At 40.4% G+C, this 25,918-nt stretch overlaps 1 protein-coding gene across 1 annotated transcript in view; it reads left to right on the top strand.

Annotated features, from left to right (window-relative positions):
• Positions 1-25,918, top strand: part of PCCA (propionyl-CoA carboxylase subunit alpha) — a 937,632-nt gene that overhangs the window by 451,242 nt on the left and 460,472 nt on the right. The window contains exons 14-15 of the mRNA XM_033947881.1: positions 6,096-6,170; positions 10,781-10,849. Coding sequence (XP_033803772.1) covers positions 6,096-6,170; positions 10,781-10,849 — 144 coding nt within the window. The remainder of the gene's footprint in view (positions 1-6,095; positions 6,171-10,780; positions 10,850-25,918) is intronic.

The following is a 25,918-nucleotide window of genomic DNA, read 5'->3' as shown; positions in this document are numbered from 1 at the left end:
CTAACAGCAGGTTAGCAGGTTCATGGTTGAGTTCTTTTACTACCCTGGGATGTATACCATCCGGTCCTGGCAATTTATCACCTTTTAACTTGTCGATTTGGCTCAATACATCTTCCAGATTCCTCTGCATCATCACCTTTGAAAACCATTTCCGGTTCAGATAGATCTCTTACATCTTTTTCAATAAGGATATTCTTATGTTCTTATATTTTATCAGATCTGTTGTGCCTTATATTAGGGTGGAATTTTGAGTTGCACAGGTGGCTTCCAGCACTTCTTTTTCCAGGGCAGGTGGTGTGGTGCGTGCAGATATGCAGGACTGATGGATGGATGTGGTCTTCCGTAGGCTTTTCCTGCAGCTGCTTTAGGTATTAAGGCTGCTTTGGTGTGGCATCTGTTGTTGCTCACACCTGTTTGTCTTGGCTGAGCTGCTCTGGAGACTGAGGCTGTCGAGCTTTCTCAACTTCTTTTGGCTTTTTATGAAAGTACTAGATCAGGTGCTGGGGTACTCCGTTTTTGCTTGCAGGATGCTCTGGACCTGCAAATGAGTTACTCATTCCACTTACAAGGCTCCTTTGGCTAAACTTTCCTTTAAGGAGTGGCTTTGTTTTGGCAAGGGACTGGACACAATGATTTCTGTGGTGGATCACCACCCTATGTCCCTGGCTGATTGCAGATCCAGAATCTTTATAGGTTCTGGAGGGCCTTGGTTGAATTTTGAGCTCTGGACGGAGCAGTTTGACACTCATGTAGCCTCTAAAATATCTGGGTGTTCTGTTCAATGAGGCAGCATGACAGAGGCAAACTGATGATAGAAATATGATGGCAGATAAAGGTCATATAGCCCATCCAGTCTGTCCATCCACAGTAACCATTATCTTTTCCTCTCTCTAAGAGACCCACGTGCCTATCCCAGGCTTTCTTGAATTCAGACAGTCTATCTCCACCACCTCTTCTGAGAGATTGTTCCACGCATCTACCACCCTTTCTGTAAAAAAGTATTTCCTTAGATTACTCCTGAGCCTATCACCTCTTAACTTCATCCTATGCCCTCTCATTGCAGAGCTTCCTTTCAGATGAAAGACTCATACACATTTACATCACATAGGTATTTAAACATTTCTCCTCCTTGTAGGAGCCTGCTCCATCGGCATGGAGCTGTCTTCAGGTCTTATGGTCCCTGGCAGCCATGTTCAATGTGGTTCCTTGGATGAGTGTGCACAGGTGCCCTCTCCAGCATGCCTTCCTCTCTCGTTGGATGCCACACAAGACTGCATTACAGTCCAGTCTTCTCTGGACTCTGGAGACTCAGGCCAGCATGACTTGATGGCTTCTCTCACAGTCACTCTTCAGGGGTATGCCGCTGAGGATTTATTCCTAGATAACGATGATGACAGACGCCAGATTTTGGGACTAAAGAGCACACGGTACTTGTCCAATCTAATGTGGTTGGAATCTCTTCCTCTGGAGATTGTCAATTGACCGACTGGAGCTGAGAGCCATGTGGCTGGCTATGGTGCGCTACCAGAAGTTTCTGGAGGGCCAAGTGGTCGGAGTCTTCTCTGAAAGCCCAATGACTGTAGACTAACTATCCCTTGCCAAGGAGGTGCCAAGAGAACCTTTCTCGTTTCAGAAGCCTACCTTCTCTTTTTGTGGACGGTATATCATTTGCAGGTGTTTTCTGCAGTGCATGTGGTGGGTGTCATCAATATACCAATCGACTCCCTCAGCTGACAGGCTTTGAATCCAGGCAAGTGGTAGCTGTACTCATCAGTGTTTCAAGCCATTGTGCAGCACTGGGGTCTGTCCTGTTTCATCCTCGTGGCCATGGCACATGGCATTATGACACCTTGTTTATGTGCAGGACTCTGTCTTCCATGTCATTCAGGTGAATTCTTCTAGGACTCTGGCTTCTTTATGGGCCAAAGTTTGTGTGGTCTTCCCTGAGGAAATCTGCATGGCAGCAACATGGTCCTCTTTACACACATTTGCCTATTATTACAGAGTGAATATGGTGGCGAGACAGGACTCTGCCTTTCGGGTCCTCGGTGTTCCGGGTCGGCGCAGTTGGCATTTAGGGGCTGCTTTGGTATGTTCCACTTGCTTAGAATGTCTACCCTATTGCACTGGAAAAAGAGATTATGTACTTACCCTGGTAAGCTCTTTTCCAGAGATAGGGTGAGAAATTCTAGACTTTTGCACTTTTTCCTATCACTAATATATCTAAAAATGTCTTGTCTCCCCATTTTACCGTGTCAGCTAATTTTTCTTCAGTTTGCATCTTTGCTTTCCTGACTACATGACCAGCCTCCCTTTACTTTTCCAGATTTTTTTGCCTGTCTTACTCTTTCTGCGATCTTTTGTAGTTTATAAAAGCTAACCTCTTATTCCTTACCTTCTCAGCTACTACTTTTGAGAGTGGGCATCCCTCCTGCCGGGGGGACTTCCAGCAGGAGAGAGTGGGCATCCCTCCTGCCGGGGGGACTTCATGGGGGGATCAGGGGTTCCGGCAGGAGAGAGTGGGCATCCCTCCTGCTGATGGGGGGGGTGACCCCTGCCGCAGCCGCTCAGCTGATCGCAGCAGGTGTATTTTCCCCCTGATCAGCTGAGCTGCCAGGTCTCCTTGAAGCTGTGGCTTCAGAGAGGTCTATTGGCTCAGAAGATCAAGGATTCCCTTACCACGATTGGCTGATGGCAAGAGATCCCTGATGAGGCAGGCACAATTTTGTAACTGGTGCTTATGACATGGGCACCTGTTTAAGAATCATGGGGGGTGGGTTAGGCAAGGTTAAGCGTCCGTTAGGGCAAATGTGATTCTGTATAGGACGCTGGTGTGCGATTTTCAGCCGCTTCTTAGGCGGCTGCTGAGACTGGTGTCCTACACAAAATATGCCTGTTAATGTATGGGTTTTTAAAAATGCAATTTAATAAATAGGTTCTTTAACCTTTTTGCCCTCTACTCTTTATCTGCTGATTTTTCTATTTCTTGTTTTTTCTTAGTGATGAGAAATAGGTAATAAAGAAAAGCTATTATTTGAATTGCTTAATTAATAAAACTTTCATCAACTTTGTTGTAGTGTTTTCTGTTTTATATTATAAGAGGTAGTGACTTACTCTAGTCAGATAAATCTTATATATTGATTCATTAAAATTCAGTGATATAAGATATCTAATATTAGGGCAGTATTGAATATTCATATTTGATTTGGCCCTGAATAATAATTTAAATGCACTTACAAATAATCTGGGGCTGTACTGTGCTAAATCCTACTGAAATAAAACACTTGTTCACTGACTTCACGTTGCTTCTTTTATTATTAATTATGCTAAAGTTCAATGCCCATTATTCATATTCGGTTGAATAATAATTTTCATTATTCGTATATGGTCAGATAGAACTGTACTGAATAGCATATAATGTACTGAATAGCATATAATGTACTGAATGTACTAAATAACATATAATGTACTGAAACCGATAATGTTGAGGCTATGTGGTCAACCCTGAAATCTACCCTACACGAAGCAACAAAACGCTATATAAAAACAGTAAGCAAACGACGGAGAAATAATAGACCCCAGTGGTTCACTACAGAAATCTCGGACCTCGTTAAAAAGAAGGAAAAAGCATTTATTTCCTACAAGCAGTCAGGAAAAGGAGAGGCAAAAGAAGACTATCTAGCCAGGTCTAAAGCTATCAAAACGGCAGTCAGAGAGGCCAAGCTTCGTATAGAAGAGAATCTAGCAAAGGACATCAAGAAGGGGGATAAATATTTTTTTAGGTACATTAGTGATAGAAAAAGAAACACAGATGGGATAGTATGCCTCAGGAATTCAGACGGGAATTATGCAGAATCGAATTCCGATAAAGCCGAACTATTAAATGAATACTTCTGCTCAGTCTTTACCTGCGAGGCACCAGGGTCCGGTCCACAGCTGCAAGCACGGCAAAGCTCGGAAAACCCGTTTTGGAATTTTGAGTTTACACCCAGCAGCGTCTACTGCGAACTATCAAGACTCAAAGTGAACAAAGCCATGGGGCCGGACAATATACACCCCAGGGTGTTTAGAGAGTTGCGTGATGTCCTGGCAGAGCCATTATCCGTGCTCTTTAATCTTTCCCTGAATACAGGAAGAGTCCCCTTGGACTGGAAAACAGCTAATGTCATCCCACTCCACAAAAAGGGCTGCAGGACAGAGGCTGCGAATTACAGGCCGGTGAGTCTCACCTCCATTGTGAGTAAACTCATGGAAACACTAATTAAGCATAAATTAGAAACGATCCTGGATGAGGAGGCTCTATGGGATCCCTGCCAACATGGATTTACCAAGAGAAAGTCCTGCCAATCCAATCTAATTAGCTTCTTTGACTGGGTAACAAAGAAGCTGGATGTGGGGGAGTCCCTCGACATCGTGTACTTAGACTTCAGTAAAGCTTTTGATAGCGTCCCACACCGCAGGTTATTGAGCAAGATGAAATCTATGTGTCTGGGAGAAACATTGACTGCATGGGTCAATGATTGGCTAAGCAGTAGATTTCAGAGAGTGGTGGTAAACGGTACCCCTTCCAAAACATCAGAGGTGACCAGTGGAGTGCCGCAGGGTTCGGTCTTGGGCCCGATCTTTTTCAACATATTCGTAGGAGATCTGACTCAGGGGCTTCAAGATAAAATCGCATTATTTGCTGATGACGCCAAACTATGCAACATAGTAAGTAAGAGCACTTTGCCCGACAGTATGACGCAGGACCTACTTCTATTGTAACAGTGGTCCTCGACTTGGCAGCTAAGCTTCAATGCTAAAAAATGTAAAGTCATGCACCTTGGCAGCAGAAATCCGTGCAAAACTTACACACTAAATGGTGAAACCTTAGCCAGGATTAAGGCAGAATGTGATTTGGGGGTGATCATTAGCGAAGACATGAAAACTGCCAATCAAGTAGAGAAGGTTTCATCGAAGGCAAGACAAATGATGGGTTGTATCCGTAGAAGTTTTGTCAGCCAGAAGCCCGAAGTCATAATGCCGTTGTTCAGATCCATGGTGAGACCTCATATGGAATATTGTGTTCAATTCTGGAGACCATATTACCAAAAAGATGTGCTGAGAGTTGAGTCGGTACAACGAATGGCCACCAGGATGGTCTCGGGACTCAAAGATCTCCCATATGAGGAAAGGCTGAATAAATCGCAGCTATGCTCGCTAGAGGAACGTAGAAAGAGAGGAGGCATGATAGAGACATTTAAATATATCACGGGCCGTATCGAGGTGGAAGATGATATCTTCTTTCTTAAAGGGCCCTCGGCCACAAGAGGTCATCCGCTGAAAATCAAGGGTGGAAAATTTCATGGCGACACCAGGAAGTATTTCTTCACCGAAAGGGTGGTTGATCATTGGAATGAACTTCCACTTCAAGTGATTGAGGCCAGCAGTGTGCCAGATTTTAAAAAGAAATGGGATACACACGTGGGTTCTCTAAAGAGGTAAAATCAAGGGGGGTGGGTCAATAGAGTGGGCAGCCCTTTTCTGCCGTCATCTTCTATGTTTCTATGTTTAATATGAATATGTATAACAGCATACAAATCTGTTTGAAGTCTTAATTTTTCAAATATGAGAGACCTCACTTTTTAGTAAAATATATATAAATATAGTATTCAGCAGTTTAAGATTTAAAGACTCTTGCCACAATACAATATGTTTTAGGATCATCTTTTTTTTCTTTGAAAAAATATTTGTACTTCTAGATGTTGTGATTCTTGTTGCCTGTGGCATATTAAGTGCCTTTGCTTCTGTTTTATCTCTTTTCTGACACAACAGTAATTCGTGACTTGTTATGCTAATCACAAGATATACGTAATCCATTTGAACAGGGTGTAAATATGTCAGTCATTTATTTGATAGTATTTGAAAAGTAAAATGAGTCCAGGATTGGTAATTCCTCAAACAACGGTGATTTGTTTAAAAACAACAAAAGAAACAAATAACCCCTTCCCAAAAGCCCTATTGTCAATGTCATTCAATTTTGTCCCTCTTTAACCTTGTTTTCAGATTTTTATCTTTCCAAATTAATGTGTGTTCTTATTTGAACTTCTTTTCAGGATCCCTACAAATCATTTGGCTTGCCTTCTATTGGTAGACTGTCTCAGTATCAGGAGCCACTTCATGTGCCAGGTGTAAGTCATTTCTTTCTTTGATGGTGACATGCTTGATTCTGTATTCAAATTGAAACACTTAAGTGTGTAAAATAAAAGAACCCAGATACTCTAAAACAGGGGTGTCCAACCTGCGGCCCCATGAAGTATTTTGTGTGGCCCCGGTCGAGGGCGATGCAGTGTTTTCCTCTGCTGCCCCGGGTGTTTACCGTCTTGCCAGCTCCCTCTGTCTTGCTGCAGCGTTTACGTGTTTGTGAGACCCCAGAAACATTTTTTTTGGCCAATGTGGCCCAGGGAAGCCAAAAGATTGGACACCACTGCTCTAAAATGATCAGTTTGATTATGTTGTAACCTAGAACTACCATGTCTCCCAGTTTTAGTGTGTGTGTGTGGTGGGGGGGAAGAGATTTTTATCCAGTCTTTTTCAACTTACATCCTAAAGTAGCGCTGTGTTATAGGGCTAGATTCACTAACTTCACGGATCCGATCCATTAGCGATCCAATCCGTGAGGTTGCCGGCTGCCCGATTCACGACGGGATCAAATGCAAATGGGGGCGATCGGAATCACGTCTCAAACCAACCGCATGGATCGCTGAACAGTGATCCCGACGCATTCGCATGCCATCTTCTTTGCCTGTAGATGGTCTGCGCATGCTTACAGAGCTTTTGAATTTTTTTTTTACTTTTTTACTTTGCGAGCCCATGTTTTTAACCCGCTTTAAACCTGTGGGTTAAAACCATGGGCTTGCACTGCGGGGAAAGGCAGGAGAGTCAGGGCAGAGAGCAGGGCAGCGAGTCGGGGTAGAGAGCAGGGCGGCAAGAGGAGAGTTGGGGCAGAGCGCAGGGCAGTTGGAAAGGACCTGAGTGACTGGTCCTCAGCAATTGCTTATTTTTTGATCAGCCAGTCCAGTCGGTGTTCCTCTTTTTTTTTTTTGTTGAATCGCTGCCTGCCTATATTTGCATGCCATTCCCCCTCATTTGCATGTACGGGTCGGATCGGGAGTAAGGTTAGTGAATCGGGTCAGGGTCGCTAAGTGATCGCAAAGTGGTCAGGACACGATCGGTGTCCTTAGTGAATCTAGTCCATAGTTTCCGATTCTGTCCATTGAAATGAATGTTGCTGGCCCCATAATGAGTTGTGATGATAATTTCAGAAATACAGAACTGGCCTGAAATCTCTTTTCTGTAATTGTGTAACTTGGAAGCTTGTGACTCACTTTATTAAAACCTAGCGTTAAGTTGGTAAAAACCCCCAAAAACAAACAAGTTAAGAGCTTCTTTCCGTTCACCGATACTAGTAAGAATTGAATGAGCATCGGAGCATTTATCTTGCCAGCCTGCAGTAAGAAGCTCTTCCACGGTTTAGTAAAAGTAGACCTTAATGTATTACAAAAATAAAATAAAAAAACACCTTACACCGAAAAGATATCTTATTGCAAAGTCAATTATGAAATAAAAGAAATTCCAGGATAGAGAAGACACTAGGTTTAAATCTGTTAGATTCCTGCTCTTTATCATTGAAAGAATTGGTATACTTCCACTTTTTTTCATATTTGACTATATAATATTTCTGTGTAGAGTTGCTATTTGTTAGCAAGACAGTTTGTTTTTCTTCACGAAAAGAACAAGGGCATCCCCCTACTTTCTATATAATTTAGTGTGGCACCATGTTGTCTATGACAAGAATCTACTATCCTTATGTTTGATTATTCAGTTTGATTTCTTGCATTGAATATGAAGGAAAATTACAGGAGAAATTCAAAATTTGTAGATGTTATTGGATACATGATTTATTTCACTTTTTAAAATTGTTTTGCCTATACTTTTTCTGCAGGGACCTGACCCTTCCCATGCTTGAAGGCTTCATGCTGTGTTCAAAGCCTGAAAGCAGAACAGAAATTGTAAAGGTTTAACAGGCATTATGTGGCGCTAAATAGAGGATAAAAATACAAGTATTAAATGATTTATTTAAGCATTTTTAATTAAGCTAAATAGATATGTTAAATAATAAGAATTTAAAATAATTACTCAGGCTGTTAGAAGTTTTCACTGCGTTCTAATAGCTAACAGGATGTCAAATATTTTGCCCTTGCAAGTTTTTGCAATTTGCAGTTTTCAGACGTGAGACCTGTTGAAAGTACAAGTGATAATGGACAAACTATACCCCCTACAGTCATTGTCCCACCAAATCTTTCTTCAATTAATGCTGCAGCAGGAGTTTTGTGTAATAACATTTGTGCTTGTAAGCCATCCATAGAAAGAAAAAACAATTAAAATGCCTTAAATGTCCTGCTTACTGCTGTTATTTGCTTGTGTGAATGTTGCATGTCAGCTAAATGGACCAAGGAATAGATAAAGTGATGGGGTGCAGGAGAGTGCACACTAAGCTTTGTCTATCATTATTGCTGGGAGCAATCAAATTGATGCCAGCGGGACAGTAGATGCGTTGACAGCTGTAATTATGTATCTCCATGGTGATCACTTTTGGCCTGTCATGGAGGCTCATAAGTCCCCTCCCTTGTAAGCATTTAATCAGATTGGGCTGTCACTTGTCAGGTAGACATGGTGGACTGGGAGTTGGGCTTAGGGGGAGAGGTGAATTGAAAATGAAGGGTGGAAGATGCCTGATAGCTTCACGTGGCCTGCTGTATAGTGAAGAAATTTTTTTTTAATTATTCTGGGGGCTTCAAAGCAATGACTGGAAGATTTCATCCCAAATGACTGGGCTGTTTTCTTTTTATATTTTTTTTTTGTGATTTAAAAACAGAACCCATTGCTTTTCTTAACAAGCTAGTTTTTTGTTTGGGTTTTTTTTTTGTTAAAACTGTCATCAAATAATTATAATAGGCTGTCTAAATAATCATTTATTCTTTTATAATCATAGTACTTCCTCTTAATGTACAGTTTACTCAACAGTTCACATTTATTAACCAACAAATTTCATTTGGAAAACAGTGATTGCTTGAAAAATCGCATTCTATAAAACTTTAAATTTTTCTTTAGAGGCTTACTAATTTAAGTGTAGTTTTAAGCTCTTTATACTAGCTAGCACCTTCACATTTCTTTATTGAACATGTAACATATTTTTTATTTTGCTGTTGCTTAAGAATAAGTCATTCTGCATATTGCAGTGTTCAGAATCTGTACATATACATATAATACCATTTTATCTTCATAGACTTCCTGTAAAACTGATTGCATAAGACAGATATAGATTTAACAGCTAGCATTTATTTGCTGTCATATGGGTAATGAAGTCATCAGTTTATCCTCATGTGGCTATCCTGGACAAGAAGTTCAACACACACTCCCTTGACAACTACCTAAACTAAAATATTAATGCTTAACAGCCGCTTTGTCAAACTTTTTTTTTTCTTATTGTAGACAGATGATATGCTGTTTATTAAAGAGATTTAATTCCTATAGGTGAAAGACATAGGTGAGTTTTGAAGGCTTCTCACCCCACCTCTTTAACAATGAAGTATATCAAAGCCCTGCTGTTCGACAGCTTCGATTGAATTCTTGTGTCCCCAAGACCCTGGGATGTCTTCATCAGTCTTGGACATTTTGATTAGCTTTTAAATTCTTCACATACCAGATTGCTTTACAGAGAGCTTTACAACAGCAAGTTAATAAATATTTATTCCCCAGGAACTACTCATTTTTAAAGTTTCGTATGGTTAGCCTTAATGCCAAACTGGGAGATGGAAATAAGAATCAGCAGATTTACTAGTTGGCTGCTTAGGTATAATTTGGGTTCTTCAAAAGGATTTTTAACACATCCTTGTTTTTTTCCCTCCTTTTAAAATGGTAGTATAAGAGTTTTAATTGGGATTGTATCCTTCAAAGCAAAACTATGGACTAGGATGTGAATGTTTTATGCTGTAAACCGCTTAGTTATAGCGGTTAAGAAATTTTAGAAATAAATAATAAATAAACAAAATAAATCTCTAGGGAGCAGAAGCAACAGAGGGTGAGGCATATATAGGGAAGTGCTACAGACATGAAAGAACAGATGCAGTACCCAAAATTCTTGTTCATCAATGTTCTTGTTGAAAAGCTCAGATACTGTTAAGATGTAATTACTGAGAACATCTTTTGTGCATTGAGTCATTTGGAAGACACCACATAATAATTATAACTATATTTTATGGTGGTGTTTGTATCAGGAGCATTTTCCATACAGTAGACTGTTTTTATAAATTGTTTCTTTTATACCAAACAAGCATATCACAAGCTTTTATATATTTGTGTGATAATTTTGTACGACTCTTCCCAAATTGTTTCAGGAAAAAAAAAGTTAATCCCTCCCTCCGTTTCATCAAGTTGTGCTACAGGTTTTAGTGAAGGCTGGTGAGATAAGTGCTCTGACACTCATAGGAATTCTATGAGCATCAGAGGATTTACTGTGCTGGCCACTCTAAAAACATCTAGTGCAGCTTGATAAAAGGAGCAAATATTATGTACTGTGTTAATAACAGTAAAAATGCATTTTCTGTACAACAAAAGCACGTGAACTTTCTTTGTTTCTAAATTAGCATGCTAGAAAAATAGCAATATTTTTAGTATGTCAGATATTTTAGCTAGTTTTGTTTTTAAAATATTTTTATCTTTATTCTTTTTTTTTAAGGTGCGTGTTGACAGTGGTATAGATGAAGGAAGTGACATCAGCATTTACTATGATCCCATGATATCAAAAGTTAGTTCTCCATTTTATGTACATAATTTTGTGTTCAGTGGTTATAAAATGTTTGTAAAATGCACTAACTTTGTATAGGTTATTAAAGACTTAAGAGTGATTGGGTAAGCTTATGGGATTGACATATGGTTAGAAAACTTTTCACTTGTAAATCACCAGTTTAAATTTGTCATTACCAACCTAAACTAGAACATCATTATCTAACAGATATTTCATTTTCTTGCTTTAATATGGCAGTTTTCCCTAAAACTTGGCCCCGAAGGCTTTATATCATTTAAAAACATAATAAATACAGAAAAACAACAAAAATACCTATAAATCCTTCAAAAGGTCTGACCTAGGGCTCCTTCTATTAAGGTGCGCTAGCATTTTTAGTGCATGCTGAATTGCTGCGCTCGCTAACCCCGCGCTCAATGCTGGCATTAGTGTCTAGCGCGCACGCTAAAACCGCTATCGCAGCTTAGTAAAAGGAGCCCTTAGTTTGACTATGGTGGTATAGAAAAATAAAGTTATTATTATTATTTATTATTTTCTTTCAACAGGGGATGAAAAATAGACCACACCACAAAGTTAAAACAGTTATATAATCATATAAGTAAATATACTCTCATCCAAAAATCCATCACATTAATATCGGCAACAAACTGAGTCCTAGTGAATAGATTTACATATTATATAGTTACTAGTGTTTAAGCCCGTTAGATTAACGGGTGCTAGAATAGATGTGAAATCTTAATAGTTTATAAAATTTACTGAAAACTTACCGTGAGAGCTTTAAAATGCTCTCCCCTCCTCAAGTAACAATGCATACAAACATGTAAACATATAGAGCAAAGTTTCAACTATCTAAAAACTCCGTCAACTGAACATAACAGACATACTACCCAGACAACATAATAAACCCTGAGTAACTCAAGAATGTAAAGGAATGTTTTGTGGTTAGATGCTTCTCTTTTTGGTAGTAATAGTATATTGTGCATGTGCAGGAATTGATTTTAAAAGTGTGCATGTGTATGTAAGGGTTTTATTGTTATTGTTAAGATAATTTTAAAAATTTTATTTTATTTTAAATGTATATCTATAAAATGTCCTTATAAACAATATTCCTTGTGAAGATTCTGTTTGAGTTTGGTAATAGTTTTCCTTGGTAAGGGCCATCTATGACTGTCATCAGAATATTTGAAAAACTTCTAACTAGAAAAAGCTACATATAAATGGCCATGGCTGAATACTGGTTCTTGTAAGTAAATGCCCACTTTTTCAAAAGTTTGGCCCTGAGATTATGGCCACTGTATGTTTGTCTTTTTTTTTTCTGTGTGTCTCCTTGGCTGTTTGTATTTATTTTGCTCTCTGTCTCCTTGCCCACTGTCTCTCTGTTTGTCTACTTGTAAGTGTGTCTGTATTTTTTTTGGTGTCTGTCTCCTTGGCTGCTGTATGTCTGTTTGTCTTTTTTTCCTGTGTGTCTCTTTCTTCTTGTCCACTGTATTTTTTTTTCCAATCTGTCTCTTTAGCCTCCTGTCCTTCTGTGAGTGTCTTCCACTGCTACCTAACTCTGTTTCAGTATGTGTGACATATTTCTATCAGTCTGTCAATGTCTCCTCTTTTTTTTTTCTTGCACTGTCTCTCCCTAGCCCCCTGTCCTTATGTGTGTATGTGTAGATCTTAGGGGGATGTAATATAGTCAGGGGGCTGTTGGGGCAATATGCCCCTTCTCCCACCTACCTTTTTTTTCTTTATCATGAAACTTGGAGAAAGTAACTCCAAACTGGCACAGAGAAAGTAGTAAGAAGTAAATTCGCACAGAGTAAATTGTTTAAAGTCGTAAATTGGCACAGAGTGACTTGTGTAAGTTAAACCAGCACTCGACACTCGTTGGTATGCGAACGTGCGCACGCGGAAATTTGCTTTGACAACCTTCGAACGCGCATGCTATTACCTCGCAGAAAATTGTTTTGACAACCGAACGCGCATGCTATTACCCTGACGGGAGGTGTGTCTCAAAACTTGCCGGCGCTTTGTTCAGGTCAAAAGAATAACGTACATACCTCTTTACTTTGATTCACACATTGGGTTCAGCTGCCACATTTGTTCTGGGTACATCACAAAGCTGTCTCCTTGTCTCTTATCTCTGCAATGTGTGCCGGTATGTGCAGGAGAAGCGTTATTTCCCTCCCCCTCCAGTCCCTGTGCAGCACTTGGCGCGGCACCTCCTCCCACGATCCCCGTCTGCATGCGGCTCTTGAGAGGAACTAATGAATTCAACTGGTGTGTCTGTGAGTTGGCTACAGCGCTCGAGTGGTGGTGAGGCTCTTTAGAGGAGGTGCCGGCGCTCTTAATAAATTCAACGGGCGTGCAGTGTAAAAGAGTCGGCCACAGTGCAATGCGGTAGCACCACAGCTCGTGCATCCCATTGAAGAGAAACTTCCGTCTTGCAGCGATTCACTTTGGGGCCAGGTGCGGTTCGTGATAGGAGCTGTTGCTGCGGCTTGAAAGTTAGCCGGCAAGGCCGCGAGGGTGGGTCCCAATTTATCTTGAGAGCGGCAGCGGTGTATATATGGCAAGAGCAGGGAGTGCAGCGTTTAAAAATTTTTTTGCCACGCATGGGGCCGTAGGAAGCGCGCATGCATACTCTTGCTGGCCACGGACATATGGAACACGCCGATAAAAGTGCGCATGCGCCACTTAGGGTTTTATTATAAGAGATAATAGATGATGATTGATGAATGCTGAAAACGGCCCACCCTGTTTGCTCAGTAAAGTGTTTAGGCTTGTAACTGCCACTCCCTGTAGGTTGTTAAGATGTAATTACTGAGGATATCTTTTGTGCATTGAGTCAGTTGGAAGAAACCACATAATAATTATAACTGGAGCATTTTGTATATAGTAGACTGTACACCATGCCTGTTTAGAAGTTCAAAATTTGTTTCACTGCTATTTTGACTTGAGGCACTCAAAATACTTGGTGGCTCATAATCGAAAGAGAATAATGTCCAAAAACCGGCCTAAGTTGGCACTTGGACGACATTGTCAAAATACGTCCAAGTGCCAATAATGAAAACGGGTTTTGGACGTATTTCTAAACGACCTACGCCTTCATAGTGCCGCTGAATGACCAAAGCTAAATGGAGCATTTCAGGAGGAGTGTCGAGGGCGGGAGTTGGGTGGGACGTGGGCCGGCTTAGACTTAGTCGTACAGCATGTATAACCAAAAGTTATACAGCCCAGCGTAGACGAAACTTGGACGTTGTGACTTAGACCATTTAAAACATGGTCTAAGTACAAAAACCCACCTAAAGTCACCAGATAAGCACTGCAAACACATAAAACAGACCCCCACACACTACCCCAGTGATCACTGACTTTCCCCCAACCCCATAAAAATCGTAATCACACCTTTAAAATTCTGCCTCCAGAGCATCATCACCTGGCAGCCTGGCATAGGAAAGCCTAGTCGTCCAGCACAGAGGCGGCTTAAGCCATCTTGGGGGTGAGTTAGGGACCCATGGAGAGGAGGACCCATGCCCTTAAGCCCCTGTAATCACTGCATTGATACTTAAACATGTGCACTCCCTTATACACCCCCAAAACCTTTTTGTATTGCCATATAAGTGGCTCCTGCAGCCATAAGGGCTATTAGGGTGGTATATAAGTGGGCCTATGGGATTCTGGAGGTGGTTTGGGGGGCTCACCATGACCTATAAGGGAGCTGTAGTGAGATGATGACATGGCACCCTTTTTGTGAAGTTCACAGTAGTGCCTTGTAAGGTACCCCACTATTTAGGTGCCAAGTCTGGATGTTCAGTCCATCACTTTGCAGACCCCTCCCAAATCCAACAGGGCTTGGATGAAAATGTGGAATAAAGATGGACGATTTAGCGACTTAGACAATCGGATCGGCAGGACGTATAGTTAAACGATTTTTGGGAAAAAAAACTTTTGGACGTATTTTTTGAAATTGTGTCCTAGGCTGTTTTTTACTTTGGACGACTTGCGAGATAGACGAAAACGGACTTAGTCGTTCCTTTCAATTATGCCCCTCTAGGCTTTTATTATCTTACCTTTTAGGAATCCTCTATGTATATCCCACTCCTTTTTTAATTCCATCACTATTTTTGTCTCTTCCATCTCTGGGAGGAAATTCCAGGTATCTATTACCCTTTCTGTGAAAAAAAATATTTCCTGATGTTTCTCCACCTGCTTCCTTGAGGTTTCATATCATGTTCCCTAATTCTATATTTATTTTTCCTTTAAAAAAGGTTTGTTTCTTGTGTATTAATGTCTTTCTGTTATTTAAATGTATATATCATATCTCCCCTCTCCTTCATCTTTTCTGGCATGCATGTATTTAGATTCTTAAGTCTTCTAGTGTCAGTTCTTCTGCCCCTGAAAGTTCCAGCCAATTTTCACACAAGGTTGACTCTTGTTTTAACCTTGTCACTATTCCTAGTGATCTCAGCAGGAAGTCATAAGACTGAACAGGCATGAAGACTAAATTATCCTTTTACACTTGGAGGTGGTTCACCCAGAGTAGATTTGAAACACATTATTTTATTTACAGATTTTCATGCACTGTGTATCAGTGCTTTATACAGTTCCCATTAAAATGTAAATACAAATATAAAACAGTACAACTATAATCTTTTTCATAGTTAACATCCTAAACTTGCTCGCATCCACAGCTATGTCATCTTCATATCATGAATGATAAACAGCATAGTTGTGATTTTCCTTCAAATCAAGTTCTACTCTACATTCTGAAAGGAAAGAATTGAGGGCAGTCTGGGGAACCTTGTACCAGTGCCATCATGTCTGTTCTGTCATTCCACTCACACATTTCTACTGTTTCTTCTTCATTCTTTAAACTTCATCAGCATCATTCTGTTCAACCACTTCTAAACTGTTCCTCTCTTCAGATTCTTTTGTACTCTATGGTCCTTTCTAAGCTGGATTACTGTAATTATCTCTTAGTTGGACTTCCCCAATATCAGCTCCATCGCCCTTAGCCTGTGCAAAACACAGCTCTTCATCTACTTTATTGCTGTTCAAAATTTGTTCACATCACTCCTCTGCTCAAATCTGAACACATGTTCCCGATAGCCTACAGAATGCCATTTAAATATAATGTTCTCACTTTTCAGATTCAGTCTTCTGGGCTTCCCTCTTTCTTGTCTTGTTTTCTGACCCCCTATTCACCCAAGAGAAACCTATGTTCCTCACATTAACACTTGTTATCTATATCGTCTTTTCAACAGATGTTTCTTGACATTAACTGATTGAATCTATTGTTTCGAAACAGCTTTCAGAATATTTGGAAGAATTCTCAAGTTTGCTCCCATTTCAGCATGGATTTTGTCTAAATTTTAGCACTGAAACTTATTGAAGTTGCTGATAGCAAAAATACAGGGTCTTCTGTCTCAAGGACGATTCGCAATTTTATTGCAATTTTATTTATCTGTGGCCTTTGATGTTAATCATGGCATTCTAATTCAACTGTTGGCCAATATCGGTCTTGGTCAAAATGTACTAAATTGGTTTAAAAGCTTTTTGACACTAAGATCGTATCGGGTGCATAATGAGGGAAATCATCTTTCACTTGGACTTCTGTTTGTGGAGTACCACAAGGTTCACTATTGTCCCCCATTTTGTTTAACATATACAGTATACCCCCGTGAATTTGCGATTCACGAATCGCAGACTCAGTCTTTTGCAGTATTTTCTGACCACCTCATCCTGGTAGTAGTCAGGCTGCACCAATCGGGAGCTGCTTTGACATGCCAGATAGCGTGGCAAAGCAGCTCCTGATTGGTGTAGCCTGACTTTAGTTCCCGGAAAAGGTGGACGAAAAATACTAAGAATAATCCCGCACCCGATTTTCAGCACCCACCGGTGCCCCAGCTGCCCTCTCCTGACTCCACTCTACTCCTAAACTACATTTGCAGTTTTTCAAAATTCACAGAGGTTCCTGGAATGGAACCCCCGCAAATTTGGGGGGGAGTGCTGTATATGACTACATTAAAGTATTTGAAACTATTTTCAACAGAATCTTCATCTTGTAGATGACATCTTCATCTTGCTTGAAGATGACCCTACTTTAAGTAATTTAACAGTAAATTAACTCCTGCATCTTAAGAATCCAGGATTGGGCCTCCTAAGTGCAAATGAAGTAAAATACCACTAAAACAAAACTTTTATGATTTTTCCCTAAAATAAAACTGTTGCCATCTTCACTATCATTAATCTCGGGTGAAGCTCTGAAAATTGAATTTTAATGAAAAATCCTAGGCTTTTTTTTAAATTCTACACTCTCTCTGTCTTCTCAGATTAATTATGTATCAAAAAAATGTTTCTTTAGTCTCAAGATGCTTAGACAAGTTTGTCACTTGTTTTATCAACAACACTTTATTGTTTTGGTCCAAGCTATTATTCTATCTCAATCAGATTACGTCATTTCCCTTTGTTTGCTTAAGCAAATGTAGCTTGAACATGGTGGCCAAATTGATATTTTGTAACCGTATATACGATCAAGTTACACCTTTGTTGAGAACACTTCATTAGCTCCCAGTCCATTGTAGAATCCAATTTAAATGTGTTAGTGTGATATTTAAAATCTTGTATGGGGCTTTCTCCCCCCTTGGTTCCTATCTCCTTTAATTCTTGTGAACTTTCTAAATTTAGGACTATCCTCAAATACAAATTTGTCTTTCCTACTGTTAAGGGAATCAAAACTATAGGCAATTTTTGCAGATCTTTTATTTTCTTCTTCGCAAAAATTTGGAATGAGCTCCCTTTAGAAGTCAGACTTCTTTCTCATCTATCAACCTTTCAGAAAGTGCTGAAAACCTTTGTATTTCAGAAATTTCTGACTGATCCCTCTACTTCAAACTAATGATTCTAGAGGTTGAAGTCTTATCTAACTCTTTCCATGTTGTGGGAATATTTTCTTAACTGAGTCGAACTCTATTGTTATATAAAACCAAGGATTGGATTAACCAGGACTCTAGCTTCTCAGCTATAGCCCCTATTCTTTGAAACTCCTTACCGCTAAACTTAAGGTTGGAAAAATCACTTAAGAACTTTAAATCACAGTTAAAAGCCTACTACTTTATAAAGGCATTTGAATCATCTTCCTTATAGATTTACCCTCCGTGGTCAAAACACAAACACTTTTATCTTTTCATTTTTATTTTTGCTCCATCCTTTCTACCCTTCGTTCTTCTCTTTACGTTCTTCTCAATATTACAATGTAAACCTTCCCTCCCCTAGTGAACCTACTTATGTCTGACTTAGTGTTAAAGAAAAGTATTTCAGTGCTCTGGAAACTGCGTACTATTAAAAAGTACTTTGATGAAGTCCCTTTTCGTCTGTTAGTGCAATCCTCTATCTTGAGTATTCTCGAATATTGCAACATAATTTATTTAGGCGCTCCCAAGAAAATTCTTAGAAAATTGAGGGTGATCCAGAACAAGGCCGTCCACCTTATTTTTGGCCTAAAAAAATGGGAACATGTATTTTTTTCCACTGTATGCCTTTTAATTTGTTGAATTTTTCCTAAATAACTTGCACTGTTTGTATCATGTTCAATTGTTGTAAACCGCCTAGAACTTTCGGGTATTGCGGTATATAAAAATAAATTTATTATTATTTATGTCTTGTTTCCTTGTTTAGGTTTACTGCTCTGTTTGTTCTATTTTTATTTTTAATTAGTTTTTATCCCTGTTTTTATTATTGTAAACTGCTTTGATTTGACAATTCCTGTTAGTGATTGCGGTATATCATATAAAATAACTGTAACTGTCTAAGGCTGGTCACCTGGTACTTTTATGAGTATTATGTTCATTGGAAGTTTTTTAAACATGTTCAGGCATTTTAATTTTCTGTGGCTATGCAACTGAAGAAAGTATGTGTTATGAATTTATGATTAAATGATGGAAAGGGGAACAAGGAGCAGAAGATGACTTATGTAGATTGGAAAGTGGACTCTGCACATAGCAGTATAGAAGATGGTGTCTAGTAAAGATAAAAATGAGCCATCTAGTCTGCCCAGTCAGGTGGCTAGGGAGGTATCTTCTATTCTATACAGTTTATTCCCCCTCCCTGTCTCATTTGAAGCACAAAATGTTATTTCATTCATGTTCTACACTGAGGCACTCGGTCCTTTGTTTCCATCTTCTTCACATTTAGCCACACTTTTATGCATGCCATTACTGTATTCGTTTCCACAACCATCTCTGAGAGGGCATTCTAGGCATCCACTACTATTTTTTCAATAGACATATTTCTTGATGTTACTTCAAAATCTCTTTCCTTGAAGATTCATATCTTGCTCCCTAGTTTTACAACTTCATTTCCTTTGGAAAAAGTATTATGTTCATTGACACCTTCTAAGTATTTAAATGTTTGCATTATGTCTTCCTGGTCCCTTGTGTATCTTCTAGAATTAATTTTATAAAGGCATATTTCATGAATAAGGCCTTTCTATCCATAAGAGCTTTCATAAAATTAACCCATGGGTTATGCATGGTGATAAAAAGGCCTATTCTTCTACATAACTATCATGTAAGTGTGATCATGAGTGGAGTTAGGACAGAGCATGAACAAAGTCATGATTTCTATATGTTTATTAAAAATGCAATTACTTTACATGTTCCCAAGCAGGCATAAATGTCTGCAACTTCAATCTGGCTCTGTTAGAGAGCAAAAGTTTTCTCCTTGCACACTTCCCATGCAAGTTAAATTTGTGCACTCTCTTTCTGATTGTAGAGGCATGCACTTTCACATCAACCGTAGCAAGAACCTGTTAGGTCCTGTGATGACATTTTATGGATTTTGGAGACTTAAGAACATAAGAATTTGCCTCCGTTGGGTCAGACCAAGGGTCCATCGAGCCCAGCGGTCCGCTCCCGCGGCGGCCCATCAGGTCCATGACCTGTAAGTGATCTTTTGTCTAACCCTTGGAATCCTACTTCCTTGTATCCTGAAAACCCTCTTCTTCCCTTTTATCTTTGCCCTTTTTGCTCCTGTGTCCTCCTTGATCTGTACCCCTCAATCCCCTTATTTTTCAGGAATTTATCTAGTCCCTCTTTGAAACCCCTTAATGTAGTCTGTCCTATTACATCTTCCGGGAGCGCATTCCAGGTATCCACCACCGTCTGAGTGAAGAAAAATTTTCTGGCATTGGTTCTAAATCCGTCCCCTTTCAATTTCTCTGAGTGCCCTCTTGTTTTTGTAGTTCCTAGTACGCTGAAGAACCTGTCCCTCTCCACCCTCTCTATACCTTTCATAATCTTGTAAGTCGCTATCATGTCACCTCTGAGTCTCCGCTTCTCCAGGGTGAAGATCCCCAGCCTCTCTAGCCTCTCAGCGTATGAAAGGTTCTCCATACCCTTAATCATTCGCGTCGCTCTCCTCTGGACCCTCTCAAGTATCGCCATATCCTTCTTAAGGTATGGCGACCAATATTGGATACAATACTCCAGGTGCGGGCGCACGATCGCCCGATACAGCAGTAGGATGACTTCCTTCGTTCTTGTTGCAATACCCTTCTTGATAATACCCAACATTCTGTTTCCTTTCTTCGAGGCTGCCGCGCATTGCGCCGTTGGTTTCATTGTTGTATCCACCAACACTCCCAAGTCCTTTTCAAGGTTACTTTCCCCCAGTACCAGCCCCCCCCCCCCCATTTTGTAGCTGAACATCGGGTTCTTTTTCCCTATATGCATGACATTGCATTTTTCTATATTGAAGCTCATCTGCCATTTGTTCGCCCACTCCTCCAATGTTGTCAGGTCTCTTTGTAGTTCATCACATTCCCCTATAGTTTTAACCCTGCTACAGAGTTTAGTGTCATCTGCAAATTTTATAACTTCACACTTTGTCCCCGCTTCCAGGTCATTTATAAATACATTGAACAGCAGCGGCCTGAGCACAAACCTCTGTGGGACACCGCTCGTTACTCTTCTCCAGCCCGAGTAGTGGCTCTTCACTGCAACCCTCTGCTTTCTGTCTGCCAACCAGTGTTTAACCCATCTATGTACGTCCCCTTCCACCCCGTGGTTCCACAGTTTCTTAAGTAGCCGATCATGAGGTACCTTGTCAAAGGCTTTTTGAAAGTTGAGATATATGATGTCTAAGGGGTCCCCTTTGTCCATCTGGCTGTTTATCCCTTCAAAGAAGTGTAGTAAGTTTGTTTGGCATGATCTTCCTTTGCAGAAGCCATGCTGGCTCGTTTTCATTAGTCTATTTCTTTCTATATGCTCACAGATACTGTCTTTTATCAGTGCTTCTACCATCTTGCCTGGCACTGAAGTCAAACTCACCGGTCTGTAGTTTCCTGGATCACCTCTCGAGCCCTTTTTGAAGATAGGTATGACATTTGCTATTTTCCAATCCTCCGGAATCACCCCTGTTTTCAAGGACAGGTTGCAAACTTTTTGGAGTGTCTTTGCTATTTCGGTTTTGAGTTCCTTTAATACCCTTGGGTGGATCCCGTCCGGGCCTGGGGATTTGTCTATTTTCAACCTGTCTATCTGTCGGAGGACATCTTGGAGGCTTACCTCTAACGTCGATAGCTTTTCCTCTGGGTCTCCTTTAACGAGCCACAATTCATATCTAGAATGATTATTCCATATCATTCAACTCGATCTCTCCGATCCTCTCATCAAGATTTATTATCGGTTCAATCCTTAAAAATAGTGGGAACAAGGAGAAATGATATGTTATCTGTCTTAGCTCCCCAAACCTGGAACGCTCTGCCACTTTTTATTAGAAAAGATAAAGATCTTATCTCCTTTAAAAAACTTTTAAAAACTTTTTTATTTAATGACGCTTTTACTGACTAACTATTCATGCCAATATCCCTTTATCTCATTTTTAAAATTTTTATTTTTTTTTTCTCTTCTTTTCCTTGTTCTTTTTTCCATTTTTCTTTATTCTTCCTTCCCCCCCCTCCTTTGTGTTTTTCCCCTATATATGTTTTTTTTCCTATTATGAGAAATTTGTAACTTTATTTCCCTCTTCCCTCCACTTCCTGTTTGTTACTAAACTACATGTACCGAGAAATCTTTAAATTTCTAGAGTTTGTTCTTTTTTCTTGCTTTATACATGCTGTTAATAATTTATGTGTTTTGTTTTTAATCTGTCCCAAGATTGTCTGTTTCCCCATATTTTGTTTTTAAATTGTACATCACTTAGAATGTTTTATATAGGCGATTTATCAAATAAACGTGAACTTGAACTTGAAAGAATTCTTCGGTTTCCGGTATATTGGATGTGTCCTCGCTTGTGAAGACTGACGAGAAGAATATGTTTAATCTGTCATCCACCTCCTCTTCCCCCCTTATCGCTCCTTTGTTGTCTCCATCGTCCAACAGTCCCACTTCCTCCCTTGCCGGTTGCTTCCCTTTAATATATCTGAAGAAGGATTTGAAATTTCCTGCTTCTTTGGCCAGTCTCTCTTTGTATTCTCTTTTTGCTTTCCTGACCACTCAGTGACATTCTTTCTGATGTTGCCTGTGCTCTTTCCAGCTTTCCTCGGTTTTGTCCCTTTACCACTTCCAGAATGATTGTTTTTTGCCCCATATCGCATCCTTCACTGCATTGTTTATCCACACCGGATCTTTTGTTTGATTCTTTTTGCACCCTTTTTTGAATCTGGGGATGTACAGGGTTTGTGCTTCCTGTACCGTGTCCCTGAATAGGGCCCAAGCTTGCTCCACGGTCTTTGTTTTTCCCAAGCCTTTCCTGAGTTTCCTTCTCACCATTGCTCTCATAGCGTCATAGTTCCCCTTCTTGAAGTTGAGCTTTGTTGCTGTGGTTCTCTTCTCTTTTGATGCTCCCACTTGTAGTTTGTACTGGATCATGTTGTGATTGTCAGCATAGCTATTGCTAACAATCAGCATTTTCAGTTGGCATAACTAATGTCAGCAAAGGTCTATGGGAAATTATATCAATCTGACTCTAGAACGTTGATGCAGAATTCTGTGCTCCTGCACAGAATTCACATACATTAAGCATCCAGCCAGACTGGATTGTTTATCAAGAAGATAGGCTGCTTGAATGGGACAAAGAAGCCAGAGACTAATCTCATCTACCATGCCTGCAAGTATCACACCTTCCTTATCAATTAAATTAACCATTGTTTCAAATAGTTTACAAATTATAAACAGAAAGATACTGGGAAATACAATAGTTTCTATATTCAGAATAAGATTCCAAACTATAAAAGCCTCCTCTCTGCAACACACATGAATCTATCTCTTTCTCTGTCTATCTCTCTGTCTATCCTTCTCTTTATCTATGGAACCCGAAGCTTAGACCATCACCCCATCCCCCTTTTCTCAGTCTCTCGCTGGATCTCCCTGGAACTTCATGCTACTATGTCTCTCTTTTCCTCTGAACTCTGTAAGGCAGGGAAACTGCTTTGCTCTCTCATTAATTGTAATGCTTAATTGTAAAGCTTATGAATATTGCTTTTCTACAAGTCTATTTCTATAATATATTCTTTATGCAATCACCTCTGGCTGTGTTTCTTATTTGATTCTACTCCTGGTGAATCTTCTGTGAGGGAACTGAAGCTGGGACCTAGCGTTTGTAAGGGCGCCTCTCACTTAACCCCTACCACCTCACTTTGTGGGAGACCTGACCTTCAAACCTTACAGTGATCACTGTTTCCTAATGGTCCTATTACTTCCACCTCCTTTGCAGGTTCCCCCAACCCATTGAGTAGTAGGTCGAGAGTTGCATTCCCTCTCGTTGGTTCCTTGACGAGCTGGTCCATGAAGCAGTCCCGCACAGTCTCTAGGAATTCCATTTCCCTTACATTCTTTGAGCTTCCAATACTCCAGTCTATCCCGGGGTAGTTAAAGTCCCCCATTACCGTGACAATTCCGTTCTTGCATTCTCGCCTTAGTTCTGCTTCCAGTTCTTTGTATTTTGCTTCTGTTTATCCAGGTGGACGATAGTACAGTTCCAATTTTATGTCAGGTCCATTTTGTCCTGGTAACTTAACCCATAATGATTCTAATCCATCCATCTCTGTTGCCGTATCCACTTTGGTCGAGTGAATGGTGTCCTTTATATACAGTGCTATTCCTCCACCCTTCTTTTGTGTCCTGTCTCTTCGATAGAGTTTGTACCCTGACAGTACTATGTCCCACTTGTTTTCCTCGTTCCACCAAGTTTCCGTGATTCCGATGACATCCAGGGCCTCTTTTATGGCTGTGATTTCTAGTTCTCCCATTTTGTTCTTTAGGCTCCTTGCATTTGCGTACAAGCAATTTAGGTCCCAGTTACTTCCTTTCTCTGTTATTTTTCCCTGTGTTAGGTTCTTCCTGTCGTCCCCTTTTTGAGCTGCCAGACCCTGAGTTCTGTTCATTTCTTCCTCCTTTTTTGTCACATTTTTTTCTTCCCCAACTCGTTTCCTCAATTCTGCCTGTTCCTCCAGCCCTTGCTAATTTCCCTTGCCTTTGTTCACCAACTTCTCTTGTTCCCTGAACTCCTGTTTGCCTTTGGTTTCTATCCAGCATTTTTCCTGCCCAGTATCTTCTTTGGATACTCTCACCCGAACCGTCGACGTCCGGTCGACTGTCGGCTTTCCCCTTCCTTTCAGTTTAAAGCCTGTTCTATTCCTTTCTTAACGTTGCTTGCTAGAAGTCTTGTTCCTGCCGTGCTCAGATGAAGTCCGTCCCTCCTGAAGAGCTTGTTCTTCCCCAAAAATTTGTCCAATTTCTCACGAAGTGGAATCCCTCTTCTTCGCACCATCTTCACAGCAATGCGTTTATTGCTTGTAGTTCCATCTGCATCTTCATGTCTGCCCTCGATACTGGCAGGATCTCTGAGAACGCTATCTTCTGTGTCCTCAGCTTCAGTTTCCTTCCCAGGGTCTTGAATTGTTCAGTTAGCGCAGTCCTGCTGTAGTTGCCTCTGTTGACATCATTTTTCCCAACGTGGATTATCACTGCCGTCTCTTCCGACTCTGCTTCTTCCAGGATCCTCTCAATTCCGTCGGTGATGTCCTTTGTTCTTGCTCCTGGGAGACAGGTCACTAGTCGGTCATCTCTCCCTCCTGCTACATGACTGTCCACTTCTCTCAGGATTGAGTCTCCTACTATGATTGCAGATCTCCCTTTCTTCAGCTTCCTCACTGGTCGTAAGTCCATATCCACGATGTGGTTCTTTACTTCCCCTTCAGGGCTCCGTTGAGACTTCACCTCCTCTTCTTGCAAGCTCCTCCATCCACGATGTCTGTTGGTTCCTGTCTTCTATTTCGCGTGGGCATAGCTTCCTCGTTATAGCGCTGCCTTTGATCGTGTTCCTCCACCCTCCTGTAGGCCTCTTCAATTAACCTCTCGAGCTCCCTTACTTGTTCCTCGATGTGGCTTTCTCCTGCGGGGTCTTCAGCTGTGCTGGAGGGGGCTTCCAAAAAGTGCAGTTCTTCCAACTCTTTTAGCATCTTGCAGACTGCTCTGGGGGTCAACTTGCTTGGACGGCCAGACCTGGGCATGTTGGCAGTTTGAAAAGTTCTCCATTTATACACTATTTTACAGACTGTGGAATGGCTAATGTCAAATTCTTTTGAGATCTTTCTAAATCCCATACCAGACTTATAAGCTGATACAATCTTTTTTTCTGAAGACCTCAGACAGATCTTTTGGCCTCACCATGGTGTGTACTCTCACCGCAGCAGTCATGAGCACACCAAACTAAATGTCTGAGGTTTATGTAGGGCAATCCTCCTTCAAAATGCTGAGTAACAATGTTCTAATCTTGTGCACCTGATGTGATACACCTGTGTATGATTTGAGCTATTTTAAGTGGGAGGATATGTGGGGGTGTCCTAATTTATTCCTCAGTTAGAATGCACATTTTTATGCATATCTTTTGTTTCATGAGTAAATCAAGGAAAATTTTTGTTTACCTGCAATTTCATCACTTTCTTTTTCAGAGATAAATGAAAAAAAGATTTGACAACGATATGTGAACATTTCTTAAGAAAGAACTGAATATTTCATGGGGTGTCTTAATTTTTTCACACGACTGTATATTCTGCACTGTATGTTGACTTATAAATTA

This window comes from Geotrypetes seraphini, chromosome 6 (genome assembly GCF_902459505.1).
Source record: "Geotrypetes seraphini chromosome 6, aGeoSer1.1, whole genome shotgun sequence".
In the NCBI taxonomy this organism is placed as follows: Eukaryota; Metazoa; Chordata; class Amphibia; order Gymnophiona; family Dermophiidae; genus Geotrypetes; species Geotrypetes seraphini.
This window is presented reverse-complemented; position numbering and strand designations above follow the sequence as displayed.